The sequence below is a fragment of the Lissotriton helveticus genome, chromosome 3_1, assembly GCF_964261635.1.
Source record: "Lissotriton helveticus chromosome 3_1, aLisHel1.1, whole genome shotgun sequence".
NCBI classification, from domain to species: Eukaryota; Metazoa; Chordata; class Amphibia; order Caudata; family Salamandridae; genus Lissotriton; species Lissotriton helveticus.
The window spans coordinates 1,403,908,995-1,403,933,677 of record NC_136061.1 but is presented as its reverse complement, the minus strand read 5'-3'; the positions used below and the strand labels follow the sequence as shown (position 1 = coordinate 1,403,933,677).

The 24,683-nt window shown below is 45.0% G+C and overlaps 1 protein-coding gene across 3 annotated transcripts in view; it reads right to left on the bottom strand.

Moving 5' to 3' along the window:
• Window positions 1–24,683, bottom strand: part of ITGB5 (integrin subunit beta 5) — a 780,917-nt gene that overhangs the window by 326,891 nt on the left and 429,343 nt on the right. For all 3 annotated transcript variants that reach the window (XM_078682057.1, XM_078682058.1, XM_078682059.1), the window contains one exon: window positions 4,504–4,665. In XM_078682057.1, the coding sequence (XP_078538183.1) occupies window positions 4,504–4,665 (162 nt within the window). The remainder of the gene's footprint in view (window positions 1–4,503; window positions 4,666–24,683) is intronic.

Genomic DNA, 24,683 nt, shown 5'->3' with positions numbered 1-24,683 from the left:
GCAGGACCGTCATGGTCCCGCCCAGCATATTACGAGTTTATTCTCGGCCACGGCTTTCATGGCGGTTCCTGCTCCACCAAAATCGTAGCAGAGAGGAAACACGTTGTGCTTCTGGTCGATGGGGTGCATGCAGGGGGGCATAACATGTGCCCCCTGAGTGCATGCACCTAATTTCCTGCACGACATGGACTGTACGTAGAAACAGTTTTTGGCATTTCCATTGCGGTCCCAATTTTCTGAGGCACCGCCGTGGGAACGTAAAAAAAAAAAAAGCCAGCCAGATCCAAGAAACACTTGTAATCTGGCGGGTGGCCTGAGCACGGGTATGGCAGTGCAGCGGGGCGGACCTAGCACAGCGCTGCCATACTCGTAATCAGACCCCACATGCGTGTAGGCTGAGGAACCTGCACATGTCAGCACAGCAGGGGAGCAGGTCAGTCTCAAATAATGTAATGGGATGACTCCCTCCTAAAGTTACCAGAAAAAATACAACTCCAGACCCCTTGAAATGCAAGTGCGACCCAGGCCCAGCAGTGAGCAGGTGGACAGCTACATAATAGTGGTCCTGCACCGCTTGAAGGTCACCTAGAGCAAGCAATGTAGATGATATATCCTTGGATGAAACATCTGTAAGAGGCGTACCACCACCATCACTTAAGGCTGGGCAGCCGCCACGTATATCTGCCCTGCAGGTAGAAGTGAATATGTTCTCGAGGGTCACAGCACCCAGGGACACAAGTACATCCTTTCTGTCATCACTCTGCAGTGAACCATTAGAAGTGAACCATGCATAACGAGCATTTGCAACTGTCTGTATCATTGAATGTGGAAGTGACTCAAGTACAGGTGCCATCCTGCTTTTTAGGGCTTGCCTGAGCCAGCGCATGCGCTGCTCTGCGAGACATTTAGTAGGGGCTTCAAAAAAGTGCTACCACAAGCTGCTTTGGCTGGCCTAGCGCTTGCGTGAACGCGCGAAACCGCCAGCTTTCCATCTGTCTTTCCGCTCACTTGAGTGCTTTCTTAACATTCCTCCACCCCTCTCCTCCCCCACCGCGCTGCTTTCACTATAGACATTTTGTTTAAGATTAGCGCGGTGCCTGCCTCACGGCCACCGCGCTACTTTAGGTCATGGCAGCTGCTTCCGGAGACTGCACGGCTTTCTTTTGTATGCATGCGCCCGAATGTTACATTTTGTTTAAGATTAGCACGGTGCGTGCCTCACGCCCACCGCGCTAATGACTTTCTGGGAGACTACACAGGAACGAAGCAAAGGATAGGAGGGTGCTGCTTTACAGAATAGAGACTTGTGCAAGGATTCTAGACAGCTCTCGTGCAAAGATTCTAGACAGCGTGCTCTGTACAGCTACTGGACAAAAAGTGCTATATGCACGCATGTAATGTCCTCAGCATTATTTCTTAGGCAGGTTGGAGCACCTCGTTCCAAGCTAAATGGGCAACATCAGTTTTACGTGTAAGGTTTCTAGGCTTGCGCTTTTCGGGGTACGGCAGTTGTCAAGAAGTTATTCCACCAGTCCAACGTTTTTAGCAACGGAAGGTTGCATTCTGGGACTCGTGGTTTCGATTTAAATTTGCACATTCAGGCAAAAAAAAAACAACACATAAAATACAGTTACACGAAACGCCAGAATTGGGCGATGGCGCTCGCCCGATACTGGACCATTTTGTATGGACACATAATCCGTCTAATGAATCAACTCGGTTCGTGGAATTCCAGCAACAGCTATTAAACACACACCTACGAGTGGCCGCCTCATGCAACAAAATCAATTAATAAATGGCGTGGACTTTGCACACTTTAAGCACCGTCCAAAATCAATTAATAAATGGCGTGGACTTCGCACACTTTAAGCACCGTCCTCTTTTGGGGAACAGTGTGCCAACTCTTATTACAATCTAAGGACCTGCACCAAGTTTCCAAAATCCTTCAACCCACCCCACAACACACTTAACATAAATACCTTTGGCCATGATAGTTTACCGCTAGCAGCAGACGTGGGTACCCGGCCGGGGAAGTTGATAAGGAAAGCTGAACAGAAAGTAATGTGACGCGGTACCTTTGAATGTACCAAACATAAGCCGCCACTCGATTCTTCATTAGACCGATCATCTCGGTTATCATTGGCCGTTGCCCCTGCCTTTCAAGGTTTATTTAAAATTGTAGTTGGTTATCGGCAGTGACTAATCTCACCTCTCCATAAGGTTAACGCCCTCCGGGTCACGCTAGCCCTTTAACTCTCCGCGTGCCTTTTCAAATCCCCTTTCCCCTATCTGATTTGTTGTTGGTGATGAATGTAGAACAACAGACTCGGTTGCCATGGTTGAAGAAGGATGCCTCTGAATAGTAAGATGTAGAGCAAATACCTATACAGCGCGTGAAAATGTGTTGCCATGGTTATAACCTTCAACAAAGACATAAATAGGTTGCTCCTTTTGACACAAAGATCCTTTTATTAGTAAAGACTACCCCAAGTACCCCTACGTTTTAAATCCTGACTTTGTGTTTCTTTCAGGCATGCAATCTTAACATATATCCCCTACCTAGAAAGAGATGTGTGAATCCTACACCTTGAAACATCATTGCCATATCTAACATTCTGTACATTTATTTACTCCCCTGTCTGATTTATTGTCAATGTACAATGTGTGCTTTTAATGGAAAGCCCTCAAACACCCAACACGGGACTGAGCAATGCTTTTAAAGAAATAAATACAACAATTAGTAAGAGCTATTTAAATTGTTATTCATGTACATACTCCTACAGACAGGACCGGCTTTGGGCATGGATGAGCTGGGCCTAAACTCGGTGTGCCATTTCTCAAAAGGGTACATCTGGAATCTGTCTGACTTAATGTTATGCAAACAGCAACTAGTATATCCCACTTGGTGTCAATCAGGTCCATTTAAAGACCTTGCAATCAACCCTTAACATACCTCAGCATAACTATTAGTGCCCCATCAACCCCCTGCCCTCCTCCCATCTTCCTTACACCTCCTGCCGTCACACTGCAACAACCTGGGTGCTGTCCGGTCAATCTGATTTAGGGCCTACAGACAGATACATCTGATATTCTTACAAGGCATGCATGTCTTTTACACACAGGGATTGAACAAAGTCAAATGCTTACCTCCAAATCGTAGTTTCTCTTAAGTACTTGGAAAGTGATGTGGCGAACAGCCAGAGCTGCTGACTTTGGAACTGGGGAAACACGTTCCAGTTTTGCTCAACATCCTTTGATTCTGGGCTAATCACTTCATCTTCCTGTGCCTAAAAATGAATGCGATCCTAGGTAATGTAACTGGTGCTCAGGTAAAGTGCTCCAATACCTACATTTCCAATGTGCTCCATATAAAACAAGCATTGCCACAGCCAATAGGTCTCGCTTTTGGGACCTTATAAGTATTTAGTTATGCAGCACAATATCCTTGGTGCAACAACATCAACTGTTGCATGGCTAAACACTTATAAGGTCCAAAAGCGAGACCTTTGGGCTATGCCAATGCTTGTTTCATTTTGAAATACGCTCGACACTGGTTTCAATCTTTAAAAGGGAAAAATGGTAATAACAATATTTTATAACTAAAAACAGTTGAATGGCATATTCATTTCCCATTATGATGAGGAGGTATTGAGGGGGTTCAAGGTGAAGACAACGTGGGGGTAGAGGCTTGTTCGTGCATAGGTGGCTGAGGAGCACATCAGTCCATGACCAACTGAGCATGAGGGCCTGTAGTGGCAACCACAGTCCAAAAACAGAGAGGCAGTGGCCTATTTTGATGCAAAGCTGAGGAGTGATGGAAAAAAAGGAAAGACGACTGGTATGTTGCCTGCATTTAAACAGACCTGGGCTGATGTTTAATCAACCTGGCATTACCCCGGTGGGCCGAAGCTCATGGAGGCTGGCTTTTAAGGCAGGTGCAGTCTCCTCCGACATTTTGTCCTGTTATCTCAGGAAAATAGAGCAGGCCTTCAAGAAAGAGAGAGATGAGAGATGAGAGAGTGAGGATGAAGGGAGCAGAGCTGGTTTTAACAGTTTGGCTTCTGGTTCCAAGCTGGGCCCTGTCCAAGGCACATACCCCACGAGTGTCAATGTGAAGTGACTGGGGGAGCCCGGTGATAAAAGGGAGCAACGACAGGTGACATAAAAGTTTCAGATGGAGAAGTAAGAGGGGATCCTTCAAGAGCTACGCCTGCTAAGCCAGTTGTGAATGCCTGCAGAACGTTCCAAGAAGACGAGGGTACAGAAGCCGTGAGTGCAGGGGGTGGAACTAATGCATGCTAGATACATGGGTGAGGGCAGTCTTGGGGGAACGGAGCAGAGAGAAGCCAGACTGTAGTGTACTGATGGATAGAAAGTCTAGGAATCTGTCTAAGCTAAACTTTGAAGGATGCTAGACAAGTATGGCGGCTGGAATACAGGGCAGCACTTGCTCATGTATCTTGTGTATTAAACAAATACAGAAACACCGTTATCCCCGCTTACCATCTCACTGGAGGCGCTGTATTCATTTACTTCGTTCAGGTGACAGTGGCCATCATGTGGCCGAACCAGTCCACCAAGCTTTCCGTCTAGGGCAAGGTGTTGCACATCATCTGTCGTAAATACTAGCAAGTGCAAGGCCTCTTTCCGCCAGCCAATCCTGTCCTGGGAAGAGAAGAGCAATTTGTTATTCAAGATGTAAAGGATCTGAAAGCCAATGGCACATGCAGGGCTCTAAATACTCTGGGGAATTCAGGCCTCTGTGCTGGCCAAGCTTGATTCTGTCACATCATGAGGCTTCATCAAGAAATTGTACATTCTGCAATAGGAGAACACCTGAAACAGGTTTGAATTTGAAAAGTAAGCCCAACTAAGGACGGAAACAAATTCACATACTATTTAGGGCCAATCTCCTTCCTGTACAGTCAGCAATAGATTACAAATGTACATATGAGGGCAAAAACGAAAGGCTTTTTTGTGACTAGACTCTGTCTTGCAGGGTATATACTCAAAGACTGTTCTTCCTGAAAACCGCATGGATAGACCTAATTTTGGCCCAAGTAGTGAAGTAAATTTTCCATGACTGGCATTCATGAAGGCAACCTTGATGCTCTGAAGTTGCACAGAATGCTGTAGTGAGCATTTCCATAAGGCCATTTCTCCCCGAGACTCTGTTTTTGTCCTCAAATTGTGTAATTTAGAGTGGTGATGCACTTTCTAATAAATGTTTGGACATCAACGCATTAATCTATATATATATAAAAACAAATGTATGTCTGTCTGTCTGTCCTTTATGCATCACTACACCATTCATCCGATCGCCATGAAACTTTGGGAAGTTGTTGAGTACACTCGCGCGAAGGTTTCTGGCATACATTTTTTTTTAAATATCGGCCCCCCAGGGCCCTCAATCTTTCGAATACTGAATTTTTCCTTTTATATATCCACAAGCATTCAAATAAATAAATAGAATTAAAACAACACTTTGAAATGTTTTCCATATTAAAATGAATAAGTTTCAATAAAAATGACAATGTAAATTAAATGTTATCACAACAAGTTTCCTTGAATTTCCTTTCTTCTGAGATCGCAGCAACGCGCGACGGGTAAGCCATGAAACTTTGGGAAGTTGTTGAGTACACTCCCGGGAAGGTTTCTGGCATATGCATTACAACACCATTCATCCGATCGCCATGAAACTTTAAGAAGTTGTTGAGTACACTTCCGCAAAGGTTTCTGGCATATGCATTACTACACTATTCATCCGATCGCCATAAAACTTTGGGAAGTTGTTGAGTACACTCCCGCAAAGGTTTCTGGCATACATTTTTTTTAAATATCAGCCCCCCAGGGCCCTCATAATCTTTCAAATACTGAATTTTTCCATTTATGTATCCACAAGCACTCGAATAAATAAATAAAATTAAAACAACACTTTGAAATGTTTTCCATATTAAAATGAATACGTTTCAATAAAAATGACACAATGTAAATTGAATGTTATCATAACAAGTTTCCTTGAATTTCCTTTCTTCTGAGATCGCAGCAACGCGCGACGGGTATGCTAGTTATTAAGTATATTGGACGAGATCTTGTGACACTCAGCCGCTTGCCATCAATAATAGAACACACCTAAGGAGGAGGCAATGTATGTGCCTGATTGAAGATTTTGGTAAGCTGGGGTTTAACTTGTTCACAGAACAAAGTCAGGTTTCATTTTACGTCTGAGGTAATACTCAATAGTTATGCAGATTGTATTTGCTGTGGCTGTGTCACATGATATATCCAAAACCATTGTAATTATGCAATTAAAGGACTGCTACATTTTCAGAAAAAAAAATTACCCCACTTTCCGCATAATCCACATTCTACTGCATAATTTGCAGATTTCAATAAACAAGAATTTGTCTCGCGAGCCCCAAAAATTGCACTGTATATGGTAACGCGCCGTAGCATATATTTGAAGGCATAACTGGTCCCTCATCAGCTGCTAACTGCTGAACTGTTACTGATGAGGTGAAACCATTGCCCATGCAGTATAAATATGTGGCAGAGCAGCAAAATAATAAAGCAATATAATGTGGCGCGTTATGCTACATAAATGCGTCTTTTCTAGCAGTATAATTTTGTCAACCTTGCCCCATACATTGGTCCTCTAATACCGCATATTTCCATTGGTCGTTGATATGGCAACAGAATTTCCTATTAACGTCTGCACAGATTTCCTTCAGTGCCTGCAGCCCTGTATTTACAGGGAAGTGACATTAATTCTTGCCTCTCTGTCCCATCCCTCCAAGGACGATGGACTTTGCTGTCCTTGAGAATTCAACTTATCCGTGTGATCGCCCAATAATAAGTGCAGTTCTCAAGCATTACACCGTAAAGAATTGCCAGGGATTGATCTGTTCATTTCTGTTACCTCTCAACTTTTCCTTTGAGACAAAGTGTGCAGTGAGAGTAGAACAGTAGAATGGGACATACCCCAGATAAAAAACTAAGTCTTTCAGGATGGACTTAACTGGACAATAACCCAGAAGGTTTATGTCTGAGCTGGACATGTATACCTGCCAACTTACTAAATTTGCAAACTACTACAGTGAAGTTTATAGTCTACTTTTTCAATGGGAACCTATCCTTGTCCTCTTGCATGCAGGCAACAGCTTATGATTACAGATAGTGAAAAGGATAAAAACCTTTCCTGCCTTCGATGATCTCCTTAGAGCAGTATTAGCGTCACTTCAACTGTGTAACAGCTTATTCAACTTCTGAAATAAAGCTAGGGCTGAGTTGACATAATTATGCAGCAAGAAAAGGCAAATTATGCAGCCTAGTACATCACATTTTGTGATAGTATCCATTCATTATTTTTACCTTTGTTAACACTGTCTGGGCACAGTTTTCACCTTATTAGTGGCGGGTTAACAGCCAAAGATAGCAATAAGCAACAGATATGCGACCAGTCAACCTGTGTGAAGAGCCTTCCACTGCACAGCAACATGTGTTATTTTTTATTAAAAATCGGCAGGTTATGTGGCGGATGATGGGTTATGTGGCGGATGATGGCTTATGTGGCAAATGTGGCAAATCCAAAATTATGTGGAAAATGTCACAGCCGGACAATTGAATATTTACGGTGGCCCTGGTTATAACGTATTGACACGGTTACAGACTGTAGGAATAAGGCATGCACCAAATTTCAGGGAACAATTACGAAGCATCTGAGTAAATAAATATATGTTGGTCCGTTTCCACATATCACATATTGGCTCGATCTCAAATTAAAGCCTCTAATCACGCAGGCCAATACGGTCTTCAATCTGCATTTGATCATTAGCGAACCATTATGCACCCGAGAGTTACCAAGAAAATGCTGTTTCTAAACAACAAAGTTTTAACCAACATTTTACACCGTTGCTACACACAGGCAGCGCTCGCATTGCCTCACAAAGGCAGCGCTCACATTGCCTCACACGGGCAGCGCTCACAGTGCCTCACGCGGGCAGCGCTCACAGTGCCTCACGCGGGCAGCGCTCACAGTGCCTCACGCGGGCAGCGCTCACAGTGTCTCACACAGGCAGCGCTCACAGTGCCTCACGCGGGCAGCGCTCACATTGCCTCACGCGGGCAGCGCTCACAGTGCCTCACGCGGGCAGCGCTCACAGTGCCTCACGCGGGCAGCGCTCACAGTGCCTCACGCGGGCAGCGCTCACAGTGCCTCACAAAGGCAGCGCTCACATTGCCTCACACACACAGCGCTCACAGTGCCTCATACGAGAAGCACTCAAATTGCCTTGCACTGGCAGCACTCGCATTGCCTTACACGAGAAGGACTCGCATTGCTTTCCTTACACAGGCAGCGATCACAGTGCCTCACTCGGGCAGCGCTCACTTTGCCTTATGCCAGCAGCACTCACAGTGCCTCACGCAGGCAGCGCTCACATTGCCTCACACGGGCAGTGCTCACATTGCCTCACACGGGCAGTGCTCACATTGCCTCACACGGGGCAGCGCCCACATTGCCTCACACGGGGCAGCGCCCACATTGCCTCACATGGGCAACGCACACATTGCCCCACATATGCAGCGCTCACATTGCCTCACACAGGCAGCGCTCACAATGCCATACACAGACAGCACTCACATTCCCTTACACAGACAGCACTTACATTGCCTTACACCCTCAGTGCTCACATTGCCTCACACCGGCAGCACGCACATTGCCTCACACAGGCAGCGCTCAAATTGCCCAACACAGGCAGCGCTCACATTGCCTCACACAGGCAGCGCTCACAATGCCATACACAGACAGCACTCACATTCCCTTACACAGACAGCACTTACATTGCCTTACACCCTCAGTGCTCACATTGCCTCACACCGGCAGCACGCACATTGCCTCACACAGGCAGCGCTCAAATTGCCCAACACAGGCAGCGCTCACATTGCCTTGCACAGACAGGAGTTGCATCGCTTTCCTTGCACAGGCAGTGCTAACATTGCCTCACACAGGCAGCGCTCACATTGCCTCACACAGGCAGCGCTCACATTGCCTCACACAGGCAGCACGCACATTGCCCCACACAGGCAGCACTCACATTCCCTTACACAGACAGCACTCAAATTGCCTTACACAGACAGCACTCAAATTGCCTTACATGAGAAGCACTCACATTGCCTTGCACTGGCAGCACTCACATTGCCTTACATAGACCGCACTTACATTGCTTTACACGAGAAGCACTTGCATTGCCTTACACCCACATAACTCACGTTGCCTTACAGAGGCAGGACTCACATTGCTTCCCTCACTCAGGCAGCGCTCATATTGCCTCACACAGGCAGCGCTCACATTGCCTCCACACAGGCAGTGCTCATATTGCCTCCACACAGGCAGTGCTCATATTGCCTCACACAGGCAGCGTGCACATTTCCTCACACGGACAGTGCTCACAGTGCCTCACACGGGCAGCGCTCACATTGCCTCACACGATGCAGAGCTCACATTGCCTCACACGGGTAGCGCTCACATTGCCTCACACCGGCAGCGCTCACATTGCCTCACACAGGCAGGACTCACATTGCCCCACACAGGCAGGACTCACATTGCCTCACACAGGCAGTGCCCACATTGGCTTACACAGGCAGCACTCACATTGCCTTACACAGGCAGCACACACATTGTCTCACTCAGGCAGGACTCACATTGCCCCACACAGGCAGCACTCACATTGCCTCACACCGACAGCACTCACATTGCCTCACACAGGCAGGACTCACATTGCCACACACAGGCAACACGCACATTGCCTCACACAGGCTGGACTCACATTGCCCCACACAGGCAGTGCCCACATTGCCTTACACAGGCAGCACTCACATTGCCTTACACAGGCAGCACACACATTGCCTCACTCAGGCAGGACTCACATTGCCCCACACAGGCAGCACTCACATTGCCTCACTAAGGCAGGACTCACATTGCCCCACACAGGCAGCACTCACATTGTCTCACACCGACAGCACTCACATTGCCTCACACAGGCTGGACTCACATTGCCCCACACAGGCAGTGCCTACATTGCCCCACACAGGCAGTGCCTACATTGCCCCACACAGGCAGTGCCTACATTGCCTCACACAGGCAGTGCCCACATTGCCTGACACAGGCAGTGCCCACATTGCTTCACACCGGCGGCGCTCACATTGCCTCACACAGGCAGCACTCACATTGCCTCACACAGGCAGCACTCACATTGCCTCACACAGGCAGCACTCACATTGCCTCACACAGGTAGTGCTCACATTGCCTCATACAGGCAGTGCCTCATAGAGGCAGCTCCCACATTGCCTTTACTACAACCAACAATTTCAGATTATTTGGGAATTAACCGTGAAGCAATCAAGAGTCACCAACACTAGCTACTGAGAAGCATCAGCTGGTAGAAAGTTAGATTTGACGACAAGGAAAGGCGCTGCCTTGGCGAATTAAGAAATGAAGTCAGGGCCCCAGTGGGTAGTGAGCAGTCAGCCGTGAGCCATCTGATACTTCCAATGAAAAGGATTTTGTCAGAAGTATGTTGTAGTTAGTTTTAGATCCAGGATCCTCAATAAACTATATGGACATTAAGTTAACTCAATCTTTGTAGATTCCTGTACTAAAGACACAGATACCAGGAGGGCCAAGACAGCCAATATTTTTTTTATTTCATCACGTCCATTATGGTTTTAAACACGTTTGGTCTGCTTCGGAAAGCATGTAAATGCCTTGTTTTTTTATTGCACTGACACAAAGCCATCCACTAATTCATCCATGCCCCATCGTTAACAGAAGGCAAGGATACTTCCCTCCCTTTATTACCTGTAGGCAGGAATGGCACGTTCGATGTGTAGGCTTTGAAAAGTCACACGAGGTCAGGTAAAGGAATAGTACAACCAATGGTCTGAAACCATATATTCATGACTGTGCCAGGGGCATGAGGCGCTATGCAAATAATGTAACCGGACCACCCAAAAAAGCACTTCAGGCCTTTCAAAAAGTGGGTGGAAAGTACTTTGTAAATACTAATTCAATAAATTCAGAGAAACTATCACGGAAAAATTATCACAAGCTGTAAGAAAAAAACTGCCAAGCTACGTTTTAAGTTAGCTAAGAATGGTCCATCAAACATTGAAGAGGATGTAATCAGAAAACATTTCCTTCCCATTCTGGAAAAGTGCAGAGCTCATTTGTAAATAAAAGCCTACGTCCTTTCCGCCTCCAAACGGCTTAACGGCTAGAGCGGCCGACTTTGAAGCTGGGAAACCGGTTCGAGTCTGGTGGGAGGCTCAAACATCTTGTCACTCTAGAAATCAGTTAATCTCCCCGTGCCTAAAAATGATTGTGTCCACCTGTGGCGCTCATGTAAAGCGCGCTGATACCTTCGGGTCCAGTTCGCGCTATATAAAACTGCAAAAAAAAAAACCAACAACAACAAAAGACTACAGATGTGCAGCTCACAAATGCACAGACTTGCTTTAATAATGTTGTAGCACAGGAATCTTCATGCTTACAGCAACAACATTTGCAGAGAACAATGCATTCGTGCACAAGGGACCTAGCTGGCACTAACTACACTGTAGGTGGTCCAAGAATAGCACTTTCAGAGGCCGTGCATTGCACTTGGTAAATCCGAATCTGTAAATTAAATGTTACTGCGGGTGCCGGCTAAACTCGCCTGTCTCATCTGGACTTCACGTGAAAAGCTTGCTTGTATCTCCCTGCGGCAGAGTCGGCTAGCTGACATTCCGTAGTGTGTGTTGCTGCCCTTTAAACCCACCGGCGACCACCACCACATTAAAATCAGCAGCAACAGTTACCATCGTGGGCCCGCCTTCATGCAGAGGAAAGCAGGAATCTTGGGGGTGTGGGTCCTATATTTACCCAACCAGTGCATGCAATGAATACAGATATACATTTCCAATTTACACCGCTCCAAAAGGCCTACATTTACAACAGAACAAACAGTGTGTAGCTGGTCACAGCGATATTCATAGCTCGACTGGACTACAGCAATCTAGTCCCTCCTGGACCTTCCAGACAACTCATGGAGAGACACCAGGTGCAAAACTGGGCAACGAGGCTGACATGCAACAGGAGGAAACTTGACGGCACCCTTCAAAGCACTACACTGGATGCTGGCCAAAGTCAGGATTACATTCACAACTCTGTGCACCGTGCATAAGGCTACCTTGCAAAGGGGTACGGGCCATTTGAAGTGATGGGGAAATACTGGCACCCTCCCAGGAGCATATGAATGAAACTCACCAGACATAGCAGGTTTGTTCAGAAACTGAGTGAAATTTATTTATTGGTACCAAAAGCATGCATCATTGCTAATTAGCAAGGAAGAAGTCAGATCTGCCACCTTAGGGGCTCTCAGACCGCTTCTTCCCAGAGTGACAGATTTCTAGGTGTTATATACAGTATGAAATGCCATATCAGCGGAACTAGAATAAGGCACCAAGCCAAATATGACTGACATGGATGTGTAATGTCTGCACAATGCAAAACAGCCAGATATGGGCAGACCAGAAAGGCAGGCTCTGCACTGTGTAACCCTTGCATATCATGTAGTCAAGACAAGCAAGGTGACCTGTAAGGGGGTTCAGAATAGCTTGTTGAAGCTTGTCCAGTCAAGGTCCGATAGGAAGCCCTTTTGAGCTCCAGGCCTCATGTTAATGTGAAATATCCAATCATGATATCTTTTAAAGTGCATACACATGAATTTGTATGGATATTCATATATATTTTATAACATGAAGATCTTTTTTGTAATTCTAGATAGATTCAAGGCCATAAGATCCCTTTACATGAGATCCAGAGGACACTACACATTATTTCAGGCACAGGAAGTTTAGTGGTTCGCCTACAATGACAAGATATTGAGCTCAAACCTGGTTCACCAGTTCCAATGTCGGCAGCTCTGGCTGTGAATCCACAATTCCTTCCCAGACGTGGAGTCCATTGAGGTCAGTGGCCTGAGAGTTTTCTGTTCAGGGGGAAGCACTTTTGCTGCTGAATGAGGCCTCACAGGATATTTGTCGCAACGTTTCCATACGTATGGGAATTTACACAGTTGTAGATTTACATATATGTGCAGAGACTTCTCAGATGCAAAATTCCACAGATACTAATAGTGAAAAATGTACTTGTTCCTTTTCAGTCCCAAGTAAATGCCTTTGGGGCTCTCGGGCACCCCGGGTTTGCCAACACACAGACCACATCTCTACGGGAAGGATTCAAAAATAGACACAGGGCGGAGCCTCGAGGATACAAGACACCAGGCTACAGTGTTCCCTCCACTCCATCATTAGAGCACAGACTAACAAACAAATATTCTGTCAACCTTGGTAAAATGAGGACCTCTGTGTAAGATATATTTTTAGTGACCTTATATGAGTTTATGCCCTCGGCGTCACCACCATGGAGCTACCTTGGACATGCTTGCTTCATGAAGAAGAAAAGCTGCTGAGTCTGGCCTCTTCAGCTTGCAATCAGGGGACAGGCTGAAAATGAATCTAATGTATTAATGGGAGGGATTGGCCACCTTCCCAGCTCCTCTCACAGAGCAGAGTCCAGGCAGGGGGAGACCTTAGGACATAGCGCCCTGAGGAGTCCCGACGCCCCCCTCAAAGCACTTTCCTCTCGAAAGAACTGAGCCTGGTGCTGGGACCACTTCCACCAAAGCTTACATTTAGCATTAAGACGAACGAACATGCTGCTTTCTGCTGGTCAGCCAAACTACTGATTTCATTTAAGAAATCCTGCTCCATCATTCTTTGGCCCACTTAGAGGTTGCTTATCCTTTCACACAATATTGAGGTTGAACCGTGCTGTCAGCAACATAATGCAGTTTAGTGTCTCAGCCAATCACATTGCAAAGATCTCTTTTACCTCGGCTGCAGCATCTCTAATAATCTCTCAGATTGTTACATTGCCCGATTGGGTACACAATGTTTTGGAAAGAGCAGAGCGCCTACAATGCTTTTTATGAAGATTTGGAATTTTATAAGCAATAAAACAATTTTCTTCCATATAGTATCTTTCTCTTCACGACCCTAGCCAAAAGGTCATTATAGTTAATTCGACATTTGAAGCTGTGACAGTTACTAGTCTTTATACAAACTTCCTGTTTACCCTAACTGATCTGTCATCCTTTGTTTCTTGTTCTTTTAACTTATAGGCACAATAAAGCGGGCTTGTGGGTCTTAATATATCACCATTAAATAAATAAAATAACATGCTTGAAAATGCATGGAATTCGAAAAATTATATATTACTACAATTACTAACTTGTGACATCACCACGTGTGACACATAAAATAAAATAAAACGCAGGGAGCTGGAATGTGTTTTCTACATATTTTGCAATCACAGGTTGATTGCTTCTAGGTGATTGGGGTTCGGCAGCTGGCAACTGTGACAGAGTGATTGTGTTGGAGGATGCAGTCCCCCATGTGAGTACAAGTTACCTCACGCTGTCGCTGGGTACCAAACCGACTACGGTGAGTAAATGGTACTGTGCTGCTTGGAATCCAACAGGTCGAATTGAGTGGGAACCATGTATCTCGCTCATCAGCCCCAGTGCCTCGTTCTTTCAAGAACCGAAAGAGGACTCAAATATGGATCATGATATTAAACAATCTGTTACCCAGTTAGCTGCGGTAAACTAAACACAGGACCAAATTCACCCAAAAAAGTTTTAAACTTGGCCTACCTGAAGTAAAAATAAACTACTGGAGCGAAAGGAAAATGGTATGCCATACTGTCCGATGTGGAGAGGGCTAGAGGCTAGCCGCAGGGGTTAAATGAGTGAAAACGTAAACTGAAAAGTGGGAAGCAAGGCTTGGCTCACAAAATGCATACATGCAGATCCTAACCAAACCTTCAACATGTTCCAAGTTCTTCATAAATCCTGACCATCTGAGCAGCTCCAATGAAGTAATGGAGACTTTTGATGGATGGGAAAGTAGCAAGACAGCCATGCAAATCAAAGCACATAACTAGCCAGTATAATCATTACCAACAGCATGAATGAAAACAAATGTTCCAACCACTCCCAGCTGATATCATAAATGTATCATTAAAGCTTCTATCCTTAGCATAAGCGTCTCTGAGCCAGTGAAACACAGGGCCAGCACCTCTCTCTTTAACCGCACCCTTCAGAAACCATTCATTGAACCTCCGGTTCTGTCAAACTAGCAACCAATTACCAAACTTCTTCCACCAGTGTTGAGCTGCATGAATATGTGAGCATAGCTACATACGTCATGAACGTCAATCTGGTTTCATCTACAAGGTAATGTATTCGATCAGGTATACATCAGAAAACATGCGAATCACCGTTGACAAAGGCCATCATGCTGGCTTAATACTCATCAACCTCTCAGCAGCCTAACACACTGATAATCACAGCATCCTCTGTAAAGGGCTTCAAAACCAGGCCTTGGGTTTGAGGCTTAATCATCCATAATCCAAGAGAACAATAGAAATTGGGTTAACTGCATTATGCTTCTGTAAATTGCAAAAAGGAGTACCACAGCAATCCAATTTGTCAACTATGCTGGTCAAGACTTCAATGTCCTCTGGCACAAACACTAGGTCAGCAACAGACGCACTTTCAGATGCATGCTGATGTCACCTAGATTCATATCCATTTGTAGATCAGCTCAAAGAAAATAGGAATCATCACTGTGTGCCTCAATCCCATCCCCCAGGTTGATGAAGGAAAGCTTCCTCTGCTTGAGTTGGGCATCAATCAATGGAGTGGAGAGTATCTGTGTGTCACCTGCTTTTTAATGTCCTGTATATCTGACCTTGACCCCTACTTCCACTCAGCATGTCAAACACCTGCTGCTGACATTAAGTATGGATCTTAAGTGTTCCTGGTCAAAGTTCACAAAGATTGGAGAGAGAACTGAACTCTGGAGTATGCTTCAGAAGATGGGGAGTTTCAGGGATCTTGCCGTCTCTAGCTGGAAAACTTGATGGCAGATGGCAAGGTAGAAGGTGAACCATTGGAGGCCTGTACTGGAGAAGCCCATGGGTGTTTCCAGGGTGTGAGTTACCGCATGGAGGTCCACTATGCCACAGTGCTTGGTGATCGACTATGTCAAAGGCTGCAGAGAGGTCACGTAAAACCAGAAATTAAGGGTTGCTTCTGTCATTGACGAGGACAGCATTGTTAACTACATGAAGAGTTACTGTTTGCGAGCTGCTGCGTGGCCTCAAGCCAGACTCGTAGTTCATTTGAAGATTGCAACTTGTTGATCTTTTCCTGCAGTTGTGCAATGCTATATGTTACGAACTATATAGGTTATTTATAGACACAAACAATAGTATAAGATCATATTCATCACAAATGCCAGAATAATTACTGAATTAAGAACCATTTCTACCTAGATCACCGCACTTCATAGAGTCAATCAACCTTAATGCAATATCTGTGATGGAGCGTGTTTTCACGAGACGAGCATGTTTACAACATTAGTTGTCATCATCTAAGTTTGTGTTTTAGGAATCTGAAGAAGTTCACCTACATATTACTGATCAGTGTAAAATATTAGACATATCAAAAGGTCCTGCGGTATATCGGTCATGCCTCTTTATGTAGCTTTCCTACTAAGAACAGGTGGATGATGGAGGAGATGTTCGCAAGGTCAGCTGGAAGCAGTGTACACTTTTTTAGATGGAGGGGAGCAGTCCTGTCTTGATAAAATTAGGGAAGGTTCTTTGATTGAGAGACTAGATGACAATGTTGAGGGGCGGGGATGTGGGCATCTCATCAGAAGTTTTAACAACTGTGGAGAACAGAATGATATATTCATATGATGGTGTAGTTAATTAATTGGGTGTTGGTGAGGGCAGTATGCAAGATGAGTTGTAAGGTAATTCACTTAGGGTTGGAGATCTGAAGGATGAGCGGTAGTGTGGATCTGTTTAAAGTTGTCAATGTGAGATCTTATTTTGCGGAGTCTTTTGGTGAAGAAATAATTGATCCTGCTGAATTTGTCAACTGATGGTAGGACCTGGGAGTTGATTGATGCAATGCTTGATAGCTTTGAAGAATGCTATGTCCCTTTCAATTTCTTGGCTAATGGTCGTCTTGTGAAAGGTGCCTTTAGTTGTGCTGAATGAGAGATCTGTATAAAGCGTGGAGTGCTTTTGGATTGGGCAAAATCAGCAGTGTGACTTTCTTCATTTCTTTTCTTGTCTGCTTATGTGTACCTTAGTGCTGAGGTTTGAAGTTTGGAGAAATATCCTTTATGTTTAGTGTTGGGGTTTATAGTTCTTCGGGGTATTATTGTAGTTATCGAGGAGTGTATTGATGTCAGCTGTAGGGCTGGAGGAAGTTGGGCATAAGAGTGAGTACTTTTTGTTGGGACTTTATGGAGCCATCTCTGTGGGGGTGGAATATGAGTTTTCTCTTTTTGCCCAAACACAGTGCATGGCTGTGGTGTGATGGATAGAAAAGGGAACGGCAAAGTGGCCAGTCAGACCTCGTTTGTCAGGATCAATGGATAGTGAGTAAGGAGGATAAGATGAGGCCAACTGTGTTGCCTCTGAAATGGTTGATGAGTGAAATGCTGCTTGATGTCCAGAGCGTCAAAGAATGTGTATAGAAATTATGTAATTGTCTTTGTGCTGGTGTCACGGTTTTCAAGAAATGTAGGGTAGAGATGATACGATCGGAGGTTTCTTCTATAAATTCCTTGTTGGAACCAGGGTGGTCTGCCGATCAAATAGAACAGGTTGTTTAGTGTATAAAACTTCTCAAAGAAATAATAAAAAAAACACTGATTTATCACTTCTGTTACTGTTAGTCAATATGTTCTATGGTTTTTGGAAAGCAAAAAAAATACAATACATGTTTATATTATTCAGCAACAAACTGCCACCTCTTTCTCCTAGTTCACGTTCTTGTTCTCACGAGTTCTCCCATTAGTGCATTAAGGCAACCTGATTGTGACTCAGTGCGCTATGGAAATATTAGGCAGATGGTCACTTAATTTAAAATTTGCAAAATTATTTTCTCGATGGATAAAGATTACCGATTTTGCCCGCACTAGCATTCAAGCTGCACTTCAAAGGCTTATCCAAAATGCCATTTGCAATGAAGGTATCGTGTCTAATGTTAATTAAACAAAAAAATAGAAAAGGAAATCTGCCTGTGGTCTTGTCGTTTGATCCTGCTTCATTTTTTGTCTTTTGGGACAAGCAGAAGCCAAAACTGCCAGAGGATTAAAAAGCAGCCGCTCAGAAGAGATTAGAAGGTTTAAATCATGGCTCATTAACAGAGAAACTGGGCCTCACAATGTCATTACTGAGAACTTCAAAGGGGTCTTACAACTTTGCAATGTCATAAAATCACCACATTTCTCAAATCCCAAGAATCAGTTCTCCTTTTGAGGGCAGGAAGTGAGGCAATTTACCTTTCAAGATAACCCTGTCTGCAAATAACATTAAAATAAAAAAAGCATTGGCATAGCCAATAGGTCTCGCTTTGGGGACCTTATAAGTGTTTAGCCATGCAACAGTTGATGATGTTGCACCAAGGATATTGCGCTGGATAACTAAACACTTATAAGGTCCCAAAGGCGAGACGTTTTGGCCATGCCAATGCTTGTTGACCTTGGGAACGAGAAGCCAATGATAATTTGCAAAGAGCAATGTAGGGGTGAAAAATGTGACCAATGTTGTAAAAAGCTCAATGTCAGATAAAGAGGGTTTTACAAAGAATGTATTTTTTCAATGTGGAGCCAGTGATGGCTGGGAAGAATATGCAAAACAGAAGGACATCTGGGAAGGTTGAGGAGGAGCCTGCAGCATTTTGTACCATCTGAAGATTGACGTCAATGCCTTATGCAATCCTAGGCATAACGAGTTGCCGTAATTCAAGGGAAGAATCATGATGGATGCACGCTGTTTTCCTGCAGTTTTCAGGTGGTAGAGGAAAAATCTTGCTGACAAGATGAATATTGTAGAAACAATTAGATGCCAGACAGGAGCTCTAAGTGGTGAAAGGGTGTCATCAAACCAGACGTGAAGGTTCTTGGCGGTGTGGGAGGTTTATGAGGAGGACCCCAGATGGCCACCAAGAGGACTAAGCCAAAGGAGGGCGTTCTATAACCAGCCCTTCAGTTTTATCCGAGATAAGTTTCAATGCGTTTTCCCTTAACCAGCAGAACACACTAGAGAAGCAAGTGTGAAAGTTAGTCTGAGTGAGGCCTATATTACCATCAATGCTAACTACAATGTGGGTGTCTTCGGAATAAGGTACAAGTGACTGTCAGCGGGAACGGATAAGGTGAGCTAAAGATTTCCAACATTCAATACCTGGGAATAGGACTAGTTCCATCCTTTGCATTTTTCCTGAGCTTTCCTATGTCCCTGTGGAGGGTTTGGGTGAGACGTGTCATGTTTCTTAGTCCTTGCATCAAGGTGTGTTTCTTCAAATGGAATGTAAGAATCCCTGCAGGTCTTGGCAGGAATTCATAAATACTACATAGGATATCTGATGATATGTGAGTAAGTAAAATCTCTTGATCATACATACTCTTGACCCACAGCTGGGTATTATGAAGCATACAAAATACAGAAGAAATACAGTAACATAATGGGGGAACTAGGGGGAAGAAAACAGTGTATGAGGGTAGGGAGGCTGTGAGGCAGGTGGCTTCAGACCTTTCTTGAACGGCAACAACAAAGAGGTCCTATGAGAGTCTTGGACCACATCAGAAGAACGTCTGCTGGTGGGGGCATTCTTCGAGATTCTTTTGGATGTCCAAGCACCTGGCTATTGATGTGATCCCAGTAGTGTGCACCAGCAGGTATGACCTTAGAATCAACGCAGTCAGGTTTGCTCGAAAGGAGTGACTTGTAAGTCACACAACAAACTTTGAAGTGAATTTTGGAAGGGGGGGAGAGGGAACCAACGCAGTTCATTCAAGGTAGGCGAGATGTGATCAGACCTTTTTTGGTCGTGATTAGTTGAACCTCTGAAAAAAGAGCTACTGTGATGGGTTTTTTCAATACGGACTCTTATTTTATGAAGCTTGGGACAGTGAAAGATTGAGTCAGAAGGATAAAGATTTGGTCATCTGATTTGTAACTCTCTACGCAGGCTTTCTCAAACCCTTGGAGCTATATTACATTTTGTACATTTCTTTCAAAATCTTACAACAGTAGTAATGACTTTAAAGGAGAGGGATGACATGCGGCTTAGCTCAGTGAGATAATTACTCACTGATGAGGGCACATTCCTTGTTGGCTCAACCTTTCATCCTGCCAATTTTGATTGGATGAAATTGGGCATTGGATTGGCTGCAGCAGAGAAAGTTTCAGTGTTTTGTTGGTGAAAAGAGGTACAGCAGTCTCCTTTTTTCAGTATCAACTTAAGGATTTGGGGGGTCCCTGGCAAACATATTTTGGGGGCCCTGTATGCCACATATTTACATTTTATTACCCATTTCATTCCCACATGATGCAAAATAATACTACATTATATGTTAAATTTGAACACAGCCTCACAAATACAGTTGAAATATGTCGCTCTCAAACTGCCAAAAATCCTTAAGGAGATACTGGTTTGTGGTAGGATAAGGGTAGGCAGAGGAAGAGTAGTGCAGAAAGATAAATAAAATAGACAGATGTAAAATAGAAAAAAAGTTCAATTTTCCAGAGTGGGGTTAGGGGGCACTTGGAAGGTGGGTCCCTTGGGTTATTGCCGAATTTGCCCGTGCCTTATAACTTTCCTTCAGACTCTTCATATCTCCGCGAGTTTGTTTGTCAGCCTTAACGACCTGTATTTTTTTAATAGAGCACTTTGCAGCTAAGGAGACTCAAAAAACACATATTTGTTACCAAATACGAGGGTGCCGTTGCTGCAGCCTGCAGTAGCCTGTCCCAGGGAAGCCCTCTTTGCTGGACCTTTAGCAATGTGAAGCCCTCCTTGCTCACCCTTCAGCTCTGTGAAGCCCCCCCCCTTATTCGCCCTTTGGTGCTGTTAAGCCTTCCTGGCTCGCCCTTCGGAGCTGTGAAGCTCTCCTGGCTCACCTTTCAGTGCTGTGAAGCACTCCTTCTTTGCCCGTCGGTGCTGTGAGTCCTTCCTTGCTCACCCTTCAGCACTTTGATGCCTTCCTTACTCGCCTTTCAGCGCTGTGAAGCCCGCCTTGTTCTTCCTTCTACACTGTGAATTCCTCCTTGCTCGACCTTCTTCACTGTGAATACCTCCTTACTCGCCCTTCAGCACTGTGTAGTCCCCCTTGCTGGCCCGTATGCGCTGTGAAGCCCTCCTTGCTCTTCCTTCAGTGCTATAAAGCTCTCCTTGCTCGACCTTCGTTACTGTGAATCCCTCCTTGCTCGCCCTTCAGCGCTGTGAAGCCCTCCTAGCTTGGCCTTCAGGGCTTTGAAGCCCTCCTTGCTCGCCTTTCAGTGACCCCATGAAAAGCCTCCCTGCTGCTTTAAATGTCCTCCCGCTGCAGCCAGCTGTGAGGTTGTACTGGGCTGGCTCCACCTTGCTGCCTCGTAAGGGATGAGGGGATGTGTTTGAGGCTCTCACCACGGAGCGAGAAGTTTCAAAGCACCGGCTGGCCCTGTCACCTCCAGACAGCCTCGCTACGCCTACTTGTCTGCCCTCCCATGTGCAGCCGGAGCCACCACGCCGTGGTGGGCACGAGCGTCGCCTCCAGCCTGCGCCCTGTGCACCCCTCCGCCGCCTGGGAAGTTGCTTTTGTGAAGTGCCTGGAGGATGCTGCGCCCCCTTCAGAGAGTTGTCTGAAGCACCCCGGCCCCCGCCCCGCTCCCCTGACCTGTGTCAGTGTGTCTGAGCCAGGAACGGACGGCAGCCCACATTCTGCAGGCGCATGCGCTGTTATTGTCAGGGGTCCATTCCTGGGGGTCATTTGCGTTCACAGCATCTTGGGTGGGAGTCAGTGATGGAAGTACCCTCTCATGCTGGTCACATCTTCTGTACTTGTGTGCTTCAGGGATGAGAATGTAGCGTGATTTGTGGTCCTAGATTCAAGCTAACACCTCACTCCACCTGCCTTAACACAGCTGCCCACTGTCTGGGCTCCGGCTAATTCCGTACAAACAGTGAGCTGGGAACGCCAGCATTACCTGCACCACTGGGTAACAAGTTTGACGAGGAGAGGAGGGGAGGGGAGGGGGCCTGCGCCTGTTTCCCTTGCGGGAGCGAGCAGGAACCATCTGTCAATTACAAACAGATGGTGTGAAAGCTCGCTCCCGCAAGGGAATCGCCAAACGTGCACACGTTGCCATTGAAAGCAAATGCAAAGCGTGCCCGTTTTTGACTGCAAAACGGAATCGATTTCTAAAGGTCCTTTTCCTATGCAGCGCATGTGCACTGCGTAGGCGAGACATAAAAAGGAGCTCTTTCTAGAACAGTATGGGATAAACTGGGTGAAGACTTTATTAGATGATGCATCTCTCGGGTGCCCCGGCAGCTGCCACAAAACACACAGGGTGCTTGTTACAGTAATGACAATATTAAACAACTAGAAGAATTGCCATCTAGGACAGTAATAAAAAAAGTTTGCACTGGTTAAAAACAGGGCTAATGCTTCTGCAACATCTTTCCTGTTTATGTGACAGGGAATCCTGCAAGCGGTATTTCCATCTTTCAAAGACTTACCATTAAATAAATGAATCCACAGCGGAGTAGGACGAAACAGAAATCCTAAAGCCATAATTCACTATATGAAACTGAGGAGAGAAGCATCAAAAGCTACACAAGAAAATCGTTCTTAGGTTTGTGCTAGCTTTAACCGTCTGTTGGTAGACCTTTATTTTTATTTATGTATTTATTTAAAGAGTTTTATATAGCGCTGGCTAGACCCGGAGGTATCAGAGCGCTTTACGTGAGAATCAACAATGTAACAGAAAAAGTTCAACAATTACAAATAAATCCCCAAAAATAGGCAATACAATTAGGAGAGGAGAGAAAGGAGAGAGAAAAGTAGTGGAGGGGGCAGGGGAGGTGAGAAAAGGAGGATAAGGGAAGAGACAGTACGGAGAGACGAAAAGAGGTCTGTCTGAAGACAGACTGGGTAGGTGAAGGTCAAGGAGGGAATCCACGGCCCATCTTACCTTTAGGTAACCAGGTACCTCCCTCGGGTATCCGACAAAAAAGTCCAGTCTCAATACATTGAGAGAGGGTAGAAGGAGAGACATAAAAAGAGGGGGGATGCGGGAGGGGACAACAGGAGGGATGAAAGGAAGTGCAACAATGTGGTTTAACAGTATAAACAAAAAAAGAATCAAGGATTCCACATTACATCAAAGAATCATCAATACATTAGGAGAGGAGAGGAAGGAGAGAGAAAAGAAGTGGGGGGTAGGTGAGGTGAGAACGTGAGTGTAAGGGAAAAGACAACCGTAGAGACGAGAGGAGGTTGTCTAAAGACAGACTGGGTAGGTGACGACCTAGGAGGTCGCCCCTTCCTCGTGATTGGATGGCTTTGTTGTCTATTGCTCACATTCCGGCTCCCGATTGGTTTCTTCCCCCCCCCCCCCCCCCCTTCCAGGAGTACTTCAGTTTCACAGTGCTCTTTGATGAAGTAATTATACACTGCTAAGTCACACCTTGTTTTGCAGTGGCGTGGTGTGGGGGAGGGGTGTGGTGGGGTAAAGGGGGAGTACTATTTTCTCTCCCTGCACCCCGATCCACCTCTGTTTCCGCCTTCAGGCTCTATCTCCCAGTGACCTATTGCCTTGCCTCCCTGCACCCTTGATTTAAAAAAAAAAAACTATTTTCAATTCACTTCTTGCTGCCCATTGTGCTATCATTGAGCGGTCATTGTAAACATTTTATTTTGACCATTTCAAATGTCCTTCCATGAGTTTGTATGCAAACACACAGGCAATGGGTACCTATGAATGTGTTTGCTTTAATTCAACAAATCCCATTCAAAGATGGCTGCCGGAAATGCATGCACATCCATGAAGGCCATCTATGAATGGAATTTGTTATAATAAAATATAAGGACTTCAAAGATGGCAGCTGCAGATGAACACGCATCTAGAGCAGCCACGTGTTGATGATCATATTTGAAAACATTACAAATACATTCAAAGACGCCTGCCCTGAAAGAGGGTGCCTATAGGCTTTGCTAGTACTTGTTTCACAGGTAGCTCACAGCAATAGTAGTAATGACAGAAACAGAAACAAACATTCACAATGCTTGTGACAGACACAGCAATGCAGATGCCCTGAGAAAACAGCTATATTTGCGGAGAATTAAAAATCTATATGTCAAGAAAGTCATAGAACTGGACAGACTAGACTGACTTGTTGCTAAGTTCTTTTCTGAAACATTTTTGCTTTTTGGGCTGATTTAACTATTTGTTTTTAAAAGACGGTAGTAAGTATGAATCATCTATGATTTGAGTAGTAGTAATAAACATCTTTATAGGGTCGCATAAAAATAACCATAAAAGTACACATACAAATACAATAAAACAAAGCTACATGAAAACATGATAACAATTTACAGCACCGAAAATTGTTGTACGTTACACATCCCCCATCATTGCAAATTACAGATACTATACAAATCCTGTTTGGTTTGGTCGTAAAAAACCCTAACGGTGTTGAACATTCTTATACAATAAAAAGTATTAT